The sequence below is a fragment of the Balaenoptera borealis genome (genome assembly GCF_965194805.1).
Source record: "Balaenoptera borealis genome assembly, chromosome: 17".
In the NCBI taxonomy this organism is placed as follows: domain Eukaryota; kingdom Metazoa; phylum Chordata; class Mammalia; order Artiodactyla; family Balaenopteridae; genus Balaenoptera; species Balaenoptera borealis.
Genome location: NC_138876.1, coordinates 71825372 through 71840455, shown reverse-complemented (window position 1 = coordinate 71840455; position 15084 = coordinate 71825372). Strand labels below are relative to the sequence as shown.

Below are 15084 nucleotides of genomic sequence, written 5' to 3'. Positions count from 1 at the left end.
AGACCATTTTTTTTTTTTTGTCATTTTATTTATTTATTTATTTATTGGCTGTGTTGGGTCTTTGTTGCTATGCGCTGGCTTTCTCTAATTGCAGCGAGCAGGGGCTACCCTTTGCTGTGGTGCGCGGGCTTCTCATTTCCATGGCTTCTCTTGTTGTGGAGCACGGGCTCTAGGCACGTGGGCTTCAGTAGTTGTAGCACGGGGGCTCAGTAGTTGTGGCTCGCGGGCTCTAGAGCGCAGGCTCAGTAGTTGTGGCGCACGGGCTTAGTTGCTCCGTGGCATGCAGGATCTTCCCGGACCAGGGCTCGAACCCGTGTCCCCTGCCTTGGCAGGTGGATTCTTAACCACTGCACCACCAGGGAAGCCCTAGAGACCTTTTATAAAGTCCTCAAGGTTGAAAGCCCATCCCTGACCCTGACCATGTCATTTACCAGCTTTATATGAGGGGATCTGAATACTACTACCACTTTGAGGCCCTCCAGAAATCCTTCAGTCGTCGAAGAATTAAGAGTGGCCACCTTGAGAGGGCAGAAGATCCTTTAAGACAGAAATGACTGTTGCCACAGCAGCGTATGAGGTGGCATCATGGGAAGGGGGAAATAGGAGGGAGTGTGGGGAGAGCAGGAAGCTGGACTCTGTAGGATGGGTCACTAACAGGACTTTATAAAGGTTTGACGCCCTCTTTTCATTTGCTAAATATCTACTTTGTATGAAGCACTGGGCTGAACAGAGCTAAATAAACAGTGACCACTCTTAAGGCGCTCATAGTTTAACCAAACTGAAATCAGGACAGATAGGTACACAAGGTGGCTCTCCTAAGAGTTAACCCTCGGCTGGAACCTTAAGGATGGAAATCAGTTGGTTAATAAAATTAAATAAATCAGTAGACAAAGAGCTAATAAGGCTAAGTGCACTCAGGAGGCAAGGCAGGTTATGGTTAAACGGGAACGCGAGTATTCTAGAGGTATGATGGACGGACTCCAAGAACCCTTTGAAATGTTGTGTATGTTCCTGCATGACGTGTGTGTGTGTGTGTGTGTGTGTGTGTGTGTGTGTGTGTGCATGCACACATGTGCGTGTGAGAAATACATTACAGTCAACAGATTCTCTGAGATAGTAGTCTCCAAACTTGTCATGCATTTATTTATGAATTAGATACATATAATTTTATGTACTCCATGTAACATAAATAAAATTAGGATCTGAAACCATAAGGTTAAAAATAAACATAAATAAACATTCTAAAATTTTATTTTTACATCTTCAGTGGCTTTTCTTGCACAGCCCTCTTGAATCCTGCTCTAAGGGACTTAACCAAACAAACAAAAAAACGACAAAAAGGAAATTAAAAAACACCACTGATGGGGAAACAAATGTGGAAAGCCTTGAAAAAGTTATTAAAACTACACCTCAAATGGAAATGAACTGAGGCCAACCACAAAAAATTCTTGAAGTCACTTCTGGAAAGTTTTTCTCTGAAAATGAATTTGGAGTATTTTCACTGTGATGAAAGAAAAATGAAAATGTTGGTTCTACACACTGCAGGTAATCTATGTTTTTGCTTTTATCTTCAAATTGTCTTCTTTTATGTTAATATTATAAGCCATTAAAAATCCTCTTAAATGTTTGTAAGACATAAATTCTCTCTAAAATTTTAGAGATTTTAGAAAAGCCATGTAAAATGGGTCCTACTTTCCATTTTTCTTACTACAAAATTTGAGTTATTATCACAAAATTAAAAATGTTTGCATGAGGGAGATAGGTTACATGCCAATTGCTTTAGTGGTGAGAATGCTTAGAAAGTACATTCAGAAGTTCTCAAGTCATTCATTTTCAATATATTTTCCAAGCATAAAATTTTTCCTCCAATTTCACATTCTTGGTTCTATTCTGGAAAAGTATTTATGTCACCTTCCTTTTACAATATATTTAAAATACAAAGAGATAATTAGCTATAATTTGTTATTGACAATCCATACAACTTACTAAAATGAAAAAGATCTTTATCAAATTACTACGCTGAAGATAAAAAGTTTGTGTGGAAGAATTTAAAATGCTGAAAACTTTTATTAACAAAAATTCCCTCTGATGACTACATCATTAAAGAGATAAGACTTACTAGATAAAGGCTTAGCAGTACAGGTAGAACATCATTTTATTAAAAATAGGTCAAGGGACTTCCCTGGTGGCACAGAGGTTAGGAATCCACCTGCCAATGCACGGGACATGGGTTCGAGCCCTGGTCCAGGAGAATCCCAGATGCCGCGGAGCAGCTAAGCCACAACTACTGAAGCCCGCGCGCCTAGAGCCCATGCTCCGCAACAGGAGAAGCCACCACAATGAGAAGCCCGCACACCGCAACAAAGAGTAGCCCCTGCTCACCGCAACTAGAGAAAGCCCGCGCGCAGCAATGAAGACCCAACACAGCCAAAAATAAATAAATTTTTTAAAATAAAAATAAGTCAAAAAGGTGGAAGTTTGCCACAAATATGACAAAATTTTCATTATCAATATAAAATTCAAAAACTGATTTAAAATATACTAAGCTGCCAATAGAAAAATAGGCAACGGATATAGACAATTCCAAGATAGTTAGTAGGTAACTAATAAACATATATTCCAAGTTTAATATCAAGAAAAATCCAAGAAGTGGATTCTACCACTCATCCTTTCATACACAGTAAACACATAAATGGTTTAGAGAGTGAGCTCTCTGTATATCAAGAATATTTTTTTATTTGCTAAAATTCTTTTATTCCCTAAAGTGGAAAAAAAAGTTTTATTCTTAAGTTAATTTTTGAAATACAGGTGAAATATATGTTCCTTTTTAAAAGGTTATTCCTGCTAAGTTACACCCAAATCACATTTTAACAAATATCTTCCCAACAGGCCCAATACACTTTCAGTAATGGTTTTGCTTTATCTGACTATATTTTAAGTAGAAGTAACTCAGACATCTTAAAAATTGAGTGTGTTTGTCCTTTAACTTGTTCAAATAATCACTGGTCTATCAGCAAATGCTACTCCAAGGAATAATGTTCACTAAAGAAAGACTGCTACTTACGGAAATCCTACAAATCAATCCTTTTATAAGGAAGTAGGGGTATTGTGAGAAAAGCAACAGATTAAAAGTTGGAAGAACTAAGTTTACAGCTTTAATTTTTCCACTTTCTAATTGCGTGATCTTGGAGAAATCCTGACCTTTCTGAGTCTCAACAATCAAATCTTCAAACTGTTGAAGATCAATTAAATTACTTATAAGGTCTCTTTCAAGCATTAATATTCTGATTCCATCCCTAAAGAAGGCCTAGAATGATTAAGTATGGAGATCCAGGATTATGAGCAATCAAAACCAGGAAAAAAAAAACCTGACATATAAGGTATTATTTCTGTATGCCTATGGAGAACAGTAAAATACAGCAACAAGGTAATAAGGTGAAATACAGTAAACAGTGGTCTACAAACTGGGTCATGCATACATACCCTGAGGAGCACCTGGGCATGGAGAGTTTCAAGGGAATTGATTTCTAGGTCTTTAACTTCCATATGTACAATTTTCTAGAACCATTCTACTGACACGTCAGTTTTCATTTACCTCCTCTCCCCTTTCACCTCTCCTCTTTTGCCCTACATAAATCTCTACAAGTCCTGAAACTTACTGTGGAGCTGGGGCCTAACAACAGCTGAGGAGCCAAAAGGAGAGTTTAAAATATTAATGTTGAAAAAGTTAATTGCTCTCCAGACAAGGGTATCAAATTTTTTTCAAATCAAGTGGTCACCAGCTCCTATTTCCATGAAAATGGAAGGAGAACCAAATCCATGTGCTACTTGAGAAAGCCTTAAAAGTATTTTTGATTGTGGATCACTTTGCTGTCAACTCAAAAGAATGGGTGATACTGCTAAAATAAAGCACTTTTTATTACCATCTACTAAATCTGTGGACAAGATTTCTCAATACTTTAAAGTAAAAAAGGAAGAGAATCAGTGCAGAACCTCATCTTTTCTAATAATACTTATAAATGGATAAAATAGATTTCTAAATGATTTAAAATAAACAAAATGCATTTCCAATTAAATTTTCACTATTTAATACTTATTAAATTTAATAACTCACATGTTGTTTTGATTGTCTACTGGTTATCACTGTATTGGTAACTCGATCCAAAATAAATCTGACACAGCCTTACAGACACAGGAAATTTCAAATGTTTTAAATTATAACTGTTTTTGCATAAAACTCAGAAGAACTGGGTGACACTGCTTAAGTACTTTCTATTTACATCTATTAAATTAATGAATGAATTTACTTTTGTTGTAGAAAAGTATGACACTGTGATTGATAAAATGCTTTCAAGTATAAAAGAATACATTAGGATAAGAATATGTAGAGACTGTCAAACAGAAATGAGTTCAAAGAGAAAAATAAGGAATGTAAAGATTCTGTTAAAATTAAGAACTTGCTCACGTTTTATTAAAACAGATGATGGGGATATCAAATTTTAAAAATTCCCCTGGATGTATTTAAAACTGTGATTTAAATAATACACCAACATCTACATCATTTACAATTACACTTGGAAGAAAAATTCTAGATATGTAAGAAGGTATCCAGTTTTTTGAGAGTTTTTTCCCCTAGTTTTTCAAAGGGATATGTGAGCAAAAAATGTTTGAAAACCCTTGTAATAGAAGTCAAAATATGTCATTAGTCTTAACCTTCGTCCTAAGATACTGCCTACTGGACATCCCAACCTGGAGGGCTCCCAGACACTTGAACTCAACATATTTAAAAAGTAAACTTATAATGTACTCCACCACCCTCCCCCAATCCTCCACCACCCTCCCCCAGTCCTCCACACACATACACAAAAGAGGACAAGAAGAAAAATAAAACCTGCCTCTTCTTCCTTTTGTATTTTTATTACTAGCTTCATGATCTACCTGGTCTCCCAAATTTAAAAGGTGAAGTTTTTTGTTTGTTTTTAACCTCTCAAATCAAATCAGTTCCGAGGACCTAACTCCTGACTTCCTATCTCTGTTCCTTCCACCACTGCCACTGTTCAAGATCTCTTCACGCGCTGTCATCCAACAGCTCTTCTTTAAAACAATAACTATACTTAAATTTACTTCCCAACATCTCCCATGGAGAGTGAAGCTACTTTATCCTTATCAGAGCTATACAAAAATACCTGTCACGCATACAGCTGAGTCACCCAAAGAATTACAAAATCGTGAAGTCAGACAGAACCAGAAAAGTCAAACCCCCTGACAAGAACCTCATCCAAGTATCTTTCGGGACTTTTTAATCTCATGAGGCAGTGTACTTCCTCTCTGGACATCTCTGTCAGAGATCTGGGCCCAAATACAACTTGTTTGACTTTTTCTAGGATTATTGTAGTTAAAACGGAGATTCATGTGAAAAGAAGAACACGTAAAATTACACAAAATTCTAAACAAAAAGTTAAAAATTACTTATAATTTCAGCATCCAGAGATAACTTCAGTTAGCATTTTGGAACATATATTGGCTTTTTTTCCTTTTGCAATCATGCACAGTATATGAATATGTATATATTTTGTGATTTATTTTTAAACAAAATCGGGATAAATCTGTAAATACCCTGAGGTTTTTTTTTGTTTGTTTGCTAGCTTAAGGTTGTAAGCAATTCTTCATGCAATTAAATATTCTTCAAATTCTTCCAAGTATTTTAGTGGGTACACAATACAGAAATAGTAGAAAATACTAAAATTTATTTAGCCATTTGTAAACTATTTACACTGTACATACTTTACATTCTTCAATGCATTTTAGTGGTCATACAATATAAAGATAAATACCATATACTCACAATAAGAAATACTATAGTTAATTTAACCATTTATAAATTATTTGTTTTCAATTTTTCAGTGATAAATACATGATGAATATCCTTGAAGACCATTAATCTTTATCTACATTTCTAGTTATTTGCTCAGGACAGATACCCAATAGTAAATTATCAGGCAAAAGTATTAATTTTCTAAGTATTAATTTTTTTATTCAATTGCCAAATTACTTTTCAGAAAACGTAAAACAATTAGACTCCTACTAGCATTACATGAGTATAATCTTCAAGCTATACACTTATTTTTTAAAAATTTGTCAATCTGAAAGCAAAAATCAGTATCATTCTTTTAACCTGCATTTCTTTTATTACTAGTGTGCTTAAACACAAGATCTCCCTTTCTATTTCTATTGTTTCTACCTATTGGTCCTTATCTACCCTCTGAGGTAACATCCTTTTTCCACGCAGGAAGAGGAAGTAGAAGAGAATGCATGAGCTTTAGGGTCAGAATGACCCAGAGTTTAATCCATTTCCAGTACCTAGTTGTATGGCCTTGGACAAGTGACAACTTTAAGCTTGGATCTCTTCCTGTATATTAGCAACTGACCTCACAAAGTAGGAAAAGGGTATAGCAATCAAGAACATACAACCAATCAAAATCTAAATTAATCCTCTTCTCCTCCCTCTCATTCACATGGCAATCCTTCAAATACTGGAAGACAGCAATGCTCCACCATCTCTCACCAAGTATTTCCCACCTCCATTCCCACCCCTCCTGGCCCAAAACCTGAGTCTTTTTTCTCCAGACTAAATGTCTCCAATTTCTTCAGTCACCTGTCAAACAATACAGTTTTCAAATTACCTCACCACTCTTGGTCACTATCTTCAGAGTCTGATTTAGCTTAATCATCTCCTCCTAGAACACGGCATCTAGAACAAAATATTCCAGATATGGTTTGAAAAGACCAGAGCAAAGGTTATCATTTCAAATAATCGTCTCAAATCATCAAATCTGTTTTGTTTATCAAGATCCATGAACCAACAAAATCTATAATCCGTAAACCTAAAAGTCTAACTATATTCCACTCACCTTCACCAATGAGGGAGACCAGTTTGAAAGTAAGGGTGTGGAACATGACAGGCTCTTATCCAAGATCTTGCCTGATGCCTCAGACAAGCTATTTAACTTGCCTGTAAGCTCAGTTTACTTACTTCTTGGTAAAAATGGGATTTAATGTCTCTAAGCTCAGTTTACTCACTCCTTGGTGAAAATGAGAGTACTGCCAATTATCTCATAAAGTAATCTTTTGTAAAGATTAAAAACATCAATTGCAGTATCTGGCATGTAGGAGGTCATCAATAAATGGAAACAAATAATTATAATTAATACTGAAGCAAGACTACTGCATCTTTATTAAGCACTCTTTACCAAGTACTTTACATGGTCCTGAGCTGGAGTTTGGTTTACTCAAAACTTCGAGAAACAGAGTAGGTTTTGCTGAAATTTAGTTATCTGATTAATAATTTTTCTTCCCCAAATTATGCCCTGCCTTTGCCCTCTCCTCCCTCTAGCCATCATCTTCAGAAAACGAAGAGCCATCCCTACCAGCAGGTGGAGGCATGGAGCAATAATCCAAAATTCCTACTCAAAATTATAAGCAAGAGAGACTCTGATGTCAACCACAGGATCAGTGGCACAGATCCCTTCAGAAGGCTTCCTGCCCTCAGCCAAAATGAAGCCCCGCAAATTTAAAAGGCTCATCTACAAATACAGTTTTTATTCCTTTCCTCACATACTGATCGCATGAACACTTACACCTGAATGCAACCATGCAAAAAGTGTCATTTACTTGTGAATAATCTTTTGAAAGGCAACATTTGGCAACAATGATTTGGCAACAATGTTAAAAATTAACGGTCTACCTTATTTTCAGGCAAGAACAGGCCATTTAAATGTGGAAGAGAATATACACTCAATTTTCTCTCCATTCAAAATAATCATAAAATACGAGCAATTTGTAGCCAGAAAAAAATATTTTGAGTTGTTTTTAAATTAGAAGATTAAAAATTAATTGTTGAAGTTTTCTGGAGTGGCCAAAGGGAATGTAAGAATGTCCAGAAAACTTCCACTAAAGATACTGAGTGAAGAGACTTCTAACAAAATTAGAAAGATTTTATAGCCACACAACAAATGTGATACACACAGTCTTTAGTACAGAAAAAGAAAAAAATTAAATTCATTAAGAGGATCTGCGTGCAATAAGGGTTCTTTATCATCTAAATTTCCTAGGTGTCTTTATGACTATTAATGATCCCAGACAAAAACTGAGTTAAGCTAAACTTTGTCCGTTTCCCTTTCTTCAGCTCTCTTCTTCCAAGCCTGTCTCTATATCCATCCCCAGAAAAGAAGTCAATTCTCTGAAACTGCTGTAATCCTTTCTGAAAAAGGAAAAAAAGAATGAAGGGAGGAAGGGAGGGAAGGAGGGAAGGGGAAAGGAAGAGTTGAAATTTACACTAAGGGGCTTCCCTGGTGGCGCAGTGGTTAAGAATCTGCCTGCCAATGCAGGGCACACGGGTTCGAGCCCTGGTCTGGGAAGATCCCACATGCCGCGGAGCGACTAAGCCCGTGAGCCGTAACTACAGAGCCTGCGCGTCTGGAGTCTGTGCTCCTCAACGGGAGAGGCCCGCGCTCCGCGATGAAAAGTAGCCCCCGCTCACTGCAACTGGAGAAAGCCCTCGCACAGAAACGAAGACCCAACATAGCCAAAAATAAAAAAATATATAAATAAATTAAAAAAAAAAAAAAGAAAGAAATTTACACGAAAGTGTTAGCAGAAGTCTTATCAAACTGCCTCGAAGAGAATGGATGGTACATCCGTCTCCCTCCTTCCACCCAAAGCGCGCGCCCTAATCTTCCTAACTCCTGCAAAGAGCCTAATATTTTACCTCTTGCAGGACATTTGTGTTTAAAAAAATTTTTTTTGAGTAGACAGTATGTACAACTGACAGAACTCTAGGCATTGCAACAAAGCAGCAAAATCTGGACATAGGTCTAAAACCTCTCAATTCACGTCCCACAGACTACACGCATTCCTGATGACAACTTATAAACCAGTAATTTGAACACCTTACTCCTCAATCAAATCTGCAGTCCAAATACACTATAAATTTACATTAATATTATGCTTGAGCATGTTATTTGAAGTATAGTATAAAGACATATTTGTGCTGAAGTATAAGCCAAAATACGGTAGTACTGAATTTAAATCAAAATACGAAGCATTTCTGAAAACAGAAAAATGAAACCAAGGTCCCAACCAAAGGAGTGTCTTGGGAGTGGGCAGGGAGGAAGGTGTCAGGAAAAGAATCACTCCCCGGTTCACCACTGTTCACACGACCCCTGTACTGGCTTCTGAACGCAGGCTTGTGAAAAGGCAACAACTATGCTAACAATATTTGAAATGATGCTATTTACAAACTGATTAGATATATAAGAGCCTCCATAAATAAGCACAGGATATGCAAATGAAATGTCACAAAAGAGGTAATGCAAATGTACAAAAAACAGTTGAGAAACTGTACACTCTTGCCTACTGCAAGTGAAAACAAACTCGGTGTACCACAGCATATCTACTGAAGCAGTAAAACATTTATATAAATGTTTATAAAATATTTATAAAATGGTTATTTAACATATAAGTATTACAATTTAATACTATGTGATTGGAGATGAAAGAAATATGCTCATTCACCTGTGCACTGTAAAAGAAGAGAGAATTCTAGAAAGTCAAAAAGTGTTCCTACCTCTCGACCCAATCTAGTGCTTCCACTCTAAGGACTTTATCAAACTTGCATGAAGGTATTAAATGAAATTTTGCAGCCAACAGCAACAACCTGAAAGTAGCTCTCATGTTCCGCATCCGGAGAATGTGCTACGGACAGATCAACATGACATCACTACTAACCATCATTAAGCACACTACACACCTGCTCTGCCAATACAGTAGCCACTAGCCATATGGAGTTATTTAAACAAAACTGTATTTAAAATTCAATCCCTCAGTCAAAACTAGTCATATTTCAAGGGCTCACCTAGCCATACGGCTAGTGACTATTATCTTAGATACTGCAGAGAACATTTCCATCATCACAGAAACTTCTTTTGATAGTGCTGATCTACATAGCTACCTGCGCCATCCTCTCTCCTCCTCCCCTACATGCACCCATTTACCCAGAAACATCTCCTTAACCTTCAGGCCTTAGCCTAAGGCTTAACTACCACGTGAGGCTTCCCCTGATTTACCCAGGAAATTTAGGTAGTTCTTGTGGTCTCATTACACCTTGATAACCCCAGTACAAAAATTACATCACATATAAGCATACCATTTTCCCCACCACAATCCTGTAAGCTTTTTCAAGGAGAAACCAACTTTTACCCAAGGGGCTCTGAACTGTTCTGGCACATACAGGACCTCGATAATTTGTCATATACTTAGAACATTACCACAGACAACAGAGAGGTAGACTGTGACTACAGGTGAAAAATGTTTATGAATAAGGAAGGCAATGCTTCAAAAGAAAAACTTGGTTAGGTTGGCAGGCTCACAAGTGATTTTTTTTTTTTTAAACTACTAATTCTTTACATTTTCTCAGCACCTAACACAAGGAGCCTCGTTCACAGAGGTGTTCAGTAAATATTTGTGGAATAGTTTCTGGATTAAAAAAAAAAGACACCAAGAATGAACCCCGTGGTAAACTATGGACTCTGGGTGATACTGATGTATTAGGGAGGTTCGTGTACTGCTCATGTTGGGGATACTGATGATGGGGAAGCTATGCATGTTCCAGGTGAGGGAAATCTCTGCGTGTTCCACTCAACAGTGCTGTGAGCCTAAAACTGCTCTAAAAAAATCAAGTCTATTTAAGAAAAAAGATACAGATGCTAAATTAGAAATCCAATTTAGCTTATTATGGTATTAAAAGCATATGTTTACATGTTAGATCCCAAAATTTTGTTCAATAATAATACATATCATAGATTTATGTTAAATTTTAAAAATTAAACCTCAGATTTCTAACCCAAATAAGATTTGTTTCCAGTGCATAGAAAATCTGACTGAAATAATCCCAGGTGCGGTGTTTTGGCATGCTATCAATACACTAACTCAACTTCCATGCTTAATAAGCACCTACCTATGCAAAGCAATGTGGCCACAGCGGTGAACAAGATAATTTTTGCTCTCACAATATTTTTTTCCAAATAAGAAATGTATTCTGCAAGATGAATGTTTTTATACTCAACTATCAACAACGGATATCCCCCAAATGGCGAAAACAATGATCAATCATCTTCTATTATCCTTATTTTTCAAATAATTAAAAAATTCGTATTAACCATTTGAGAAAGTAGTACATGACCTGGTTTAAAACAAAAAGTTAATGCTTCATTTACTTGGCATCCTTGGGAGAGTTGGTGCTCCACATAAATGAATTTTCCAGATAACTCGGGCTCGTCCATTTAAACATCAACACTTAAACTGTTCGGCATGGAGATTTTTCTTTTTTTTTTAACAGTACAAATCTTTCAACTTTTAAAAACAGACTCTATTAAATACTATTTTGACTAATGTCAAAAACATAACTGTGTTGTATAACACTCAAGATGCCAAACTCTATGTCCTTTTTAAAAGTTTTTGGCTTTGAAGAGTGTTTCTTTTGATCCGGAGCCCTTGGTGCGTCAGCTGTCAACTTTTGCTGCTATCAGTATGAACCTGACTCTAGCAGCCTCCCATCCCCCTTCAAATCTGCTGCTACTTGGAAAACGAGTTTGTCAGAATTTTGCCTAAAACACACTGGCTTTGAGAGGATCTCCAAATCTACTTTGGTTGCTCAGAGTCTTCGCTTACTTCCTGAATCTGTTAAAGTCTGGATAGCCAAGTTTTGGATAAAAGAGTTACTGCTATACCTGGATGAAAGTCCTTTTGTTGATGTCCTATTCTCAACTGATGCTCAGTCAGAGTTAACTTCATTAGCCATTCACTCATTCAACCAATATTACTAAGTCCCTACTAAGAACTGGGCTCCCATATTACAATGAAAATTGAGAAGACTGCTAGTTGTGAACGTATTTTAAAATACAAGTACTCTAATATAAATAACTGTTCTACTTAGTGCCTAAGGAAAAAAAAAGAAAAAGAAAAAGAAAAACAGATTTCTTAAAGTCTTTTAAATAAAACTATAAAACCACCCAAACTTTTTATAATTCCTGTAACTGAAGACTTAGAAACTGAAGATTCAAGGGTAAAGAAAGCTTTTGATTTAACCAAATATTTACTTTATAGAGCTCTAAATAAGATTCCAAGATTTTCTACCTCTTTTTCAGTCTATTACAAATTCCCATCTGGCCCTAAAGAAATCACTATGACATATGTTTTAGTATTAAATGATAATCAAAGTCTTGATAATGATAAATATACCCATTCAGCATCATGGTAAGTTTACTGTCATTTTAATGTTGTGCATCGCTAATTTGAAAAAAGTGTTAGTTCAGGAAAACTTCTGTCCAAGTTTTCAGAAGTTCCTATACACTTCACTTTGGGGTACAAACAATTTTTTTAAGTTTGAATAGTAAGTATGGTGTGACTATACAATATTTGCTTTATCTGCCAATCATATTTTTAAAATTCCATTACCCATTTAAATCTAAGGCTAGGAAATGAGTCAAGAAGGAATGGAGCTTAAAGGTGGTCTCTGTGGATTAATTACGACATCAGGTAAACTCCCTGGCATCAGCCTTACTTGTTTTAGCTCCCTTGGAATCTCCCATCTCATTCATTTTCTCCTTGGGGAGCACAAGTAACTTTATTCACATTTTATAATTTTACAAATGATTACTGATTGCCTTGATTATTTAGACTGAACCGGAAATGGGTATTAGTCATGTGCTGCTGATATAAGAAATGAAAAAGTTACTGCCATTAAAAACCTTTTTAATGCATTAGTATCTCTTCAGTATTAAATTTGGAACCTGAAAATGCTTTAAGCAGTACTGGAAAGGCAGATCACGGACCTAACTTTAAAAGTAACTATGTAGCATTATTTTTAGATGTCACTTAATATTATAGTGATCTTTACAAGTTGGCTCTGACCTCATTAGCATACCACCTTGTCCTGCGAAAGAAGTCTGATTTTAAATAAAAACAATTCACAGAGAAACCCAAATGTAGGCTACTGCTCTCTCTCTACAAACAATTTAGGCAAAGAAGCAAATGGCAAATATTTACTGGACACACCTACTGTAAGTAAATCTCTATCGGGTGCTACCCACACTACCAGTAAAAACCAAAAGAAATACAGACCGGGCTCAAGATATTTACAATATAATAGGAGAGAAAAACATATACCCCCATAAAAGAAGCTAATATTAATCAACAGGAAAAATAAATATACGTGATTCAAAAAGTGATCGTGAACATGTGACGTTCTGGCAGCAGAAATGGAGGGCACTCACTCAGTTCAAATGTAAACAAAACAAAATTCTTTTAGCCTCCCTATTTTAAATCCGGCAATCAAAATCAGCCAGAAGTAGAAGCTGGGCCAACAGCATCACCATAGAAAAAACAAAACACGAAATTCTCAGGAGCAACTGGTATTGGACCATTCAAAACAAAGTCTTTCTGGGAGTGCTCCATCAGTAGTTTTTCTATTAAAACCTCCTTATCCAATTAAAAACAAAACTGGTTCCTGCCTATCAACTTTACGAAAACCGAAGCTTCGAGGAAGCACTCTGGAGACCGATACCACTTAGGGTCCATCCACATCATCGAAGGAGTCGGGGAGAAGAGCAACCGGGAATCGGCCTATTGTTCGGAGGACCGCAGGACCGTCCGAGCACCGCAGGGCGCGCGGGAGCTGCGGGGGGGGAGGCGCGCACCTAGCACAGGTGTGTGGGCGTGAGGGTGGCCAGGTGTGCCCAGGGCCACCGCCGACGAAGAGAGTCCCAACTTCCAGACCGAGACGTCGAGAAAGGGAGGAAGACGAAGTCATTCCTGAGTCTTAAGCTGCTGAGCACGGAGGGGGGCGGGCCTGGGAAGGGTCTGCAGGGCTCCCAGAGCCCACCCGGGTCCAGGCTTGAGTAGGCCGGGGGGCTGAAGCCCCGAGGGTTAAGGAAAAGGCTCTCGAATCGAGGGGCCAGACTAGAAATCCCCGAACAATGGGCAGTGGTGGATCTGGGGTGAACGGCGAGGACTGGGGAGTAGGGGTCGCGGAGGTGAAGCCAGGTGGGAGGAGGGAAACAACAGAGAAGCCCCCAGGCGTGGGCCACCGGCGGCGGCGGCGGCGGCGGCGGCGGCGTTTACCTGTGAGAGCTGCCGGGGATTGGGGCAGCCGAAGAGCGCGGAGCTGGAGCTGAAGCTGATGGCCCCTCGGCGGCTGAGGACGTGCTGGGGCACCGGCCTGTCCAGGGGCAGCACCGGCAGCTGGTAACATACTTCCATTGAATACGCCCGCCCTGCCCCCGCGCGGCGCCCGCCCTGCCGCGGCCGCCGGCCCCTGCGCTGGGAAGGGGCCGCGGCTCGGGGGCTCCGGGCCGAGGCGGGGGCAGGGCGGGCGGGCGTCGACCCCGGGCCGGGAAGCCGCGCTCACGCCTCCCCCACCCCAACACTCCACCCGGGCTGCCGGCGGCAAGGCGCTGCGGGGGCCGCGGCTACGGTTACGAAGAGTAGCGCGCGCCCGGCTCCGGGGTGCAAGCGGGGGCAGCACGAGCCAAGTCGGAGGGGGAACCCCGGCGCCGCCAGGCTCTTCGGCCGAGAGGAGAGGGTCCGGGCCAGCGGCGCAGGAGCGGAGCAAGGACAGAGTAAAGCGGTGCAAGAAAAGACTGCTGGAGCCAGCGGCGAGACGCAGGGCGCGCGGAACTCGGGTGCAGCCACCAGCTCCGGCCGCCGCCGCCGCGGTCCTGCCCCTCCCCTCCCCCGGAGCCTGACTTCACTCCGCCGCCAGCGCGAGCCCGGCGTAATTCACACTTTGTAGCCGCGGACCCTGCGCCAACCACGGCCGCCGCCACCGTGACGTCACGACGCTGCGCCGCAGGCCCCGCGCCGCCGCAGCGTCCAGGGAGACCGGCTAGCAGCGGCGGGGTTGAGTCGCCTGCCTCCTGTGCCGCACCTTGGAGCTCAGTCACCGTTTTCTCCCGCTTCACGCTGCCCTCCTCCCCCACCAATCCTCGTCCTGCAGGCCCCCCAGCCAAGGCGCGTGCGCACGAGGCC

General features: G+C 39.7%; 1 protein-coding gene across 1 annotated transcript in view; it reads right to left on the bottom strand.

The window, feature by feature from the left end:
• Positions 1–14447, bottom strand: part of PDE7A (phosphodiesterase 7A) — a 104343-nt gene extending 89896 nt beyond the window's left edge. Inside the window, exon 1 of the mRNA XM_082364830.1 lies at positions 14179–14447. Within this exon, the coding sequence (XP_082220956.1) occupies positions 14179–14316 (138 nt within the window). The 5' untranslated portion in view covers positions 14317–14447. The remainder of the gene's footprint in view (positions 1–14178) is intronic.
• Positions 14448–15084: the final 637 nt, after the last annotated feature.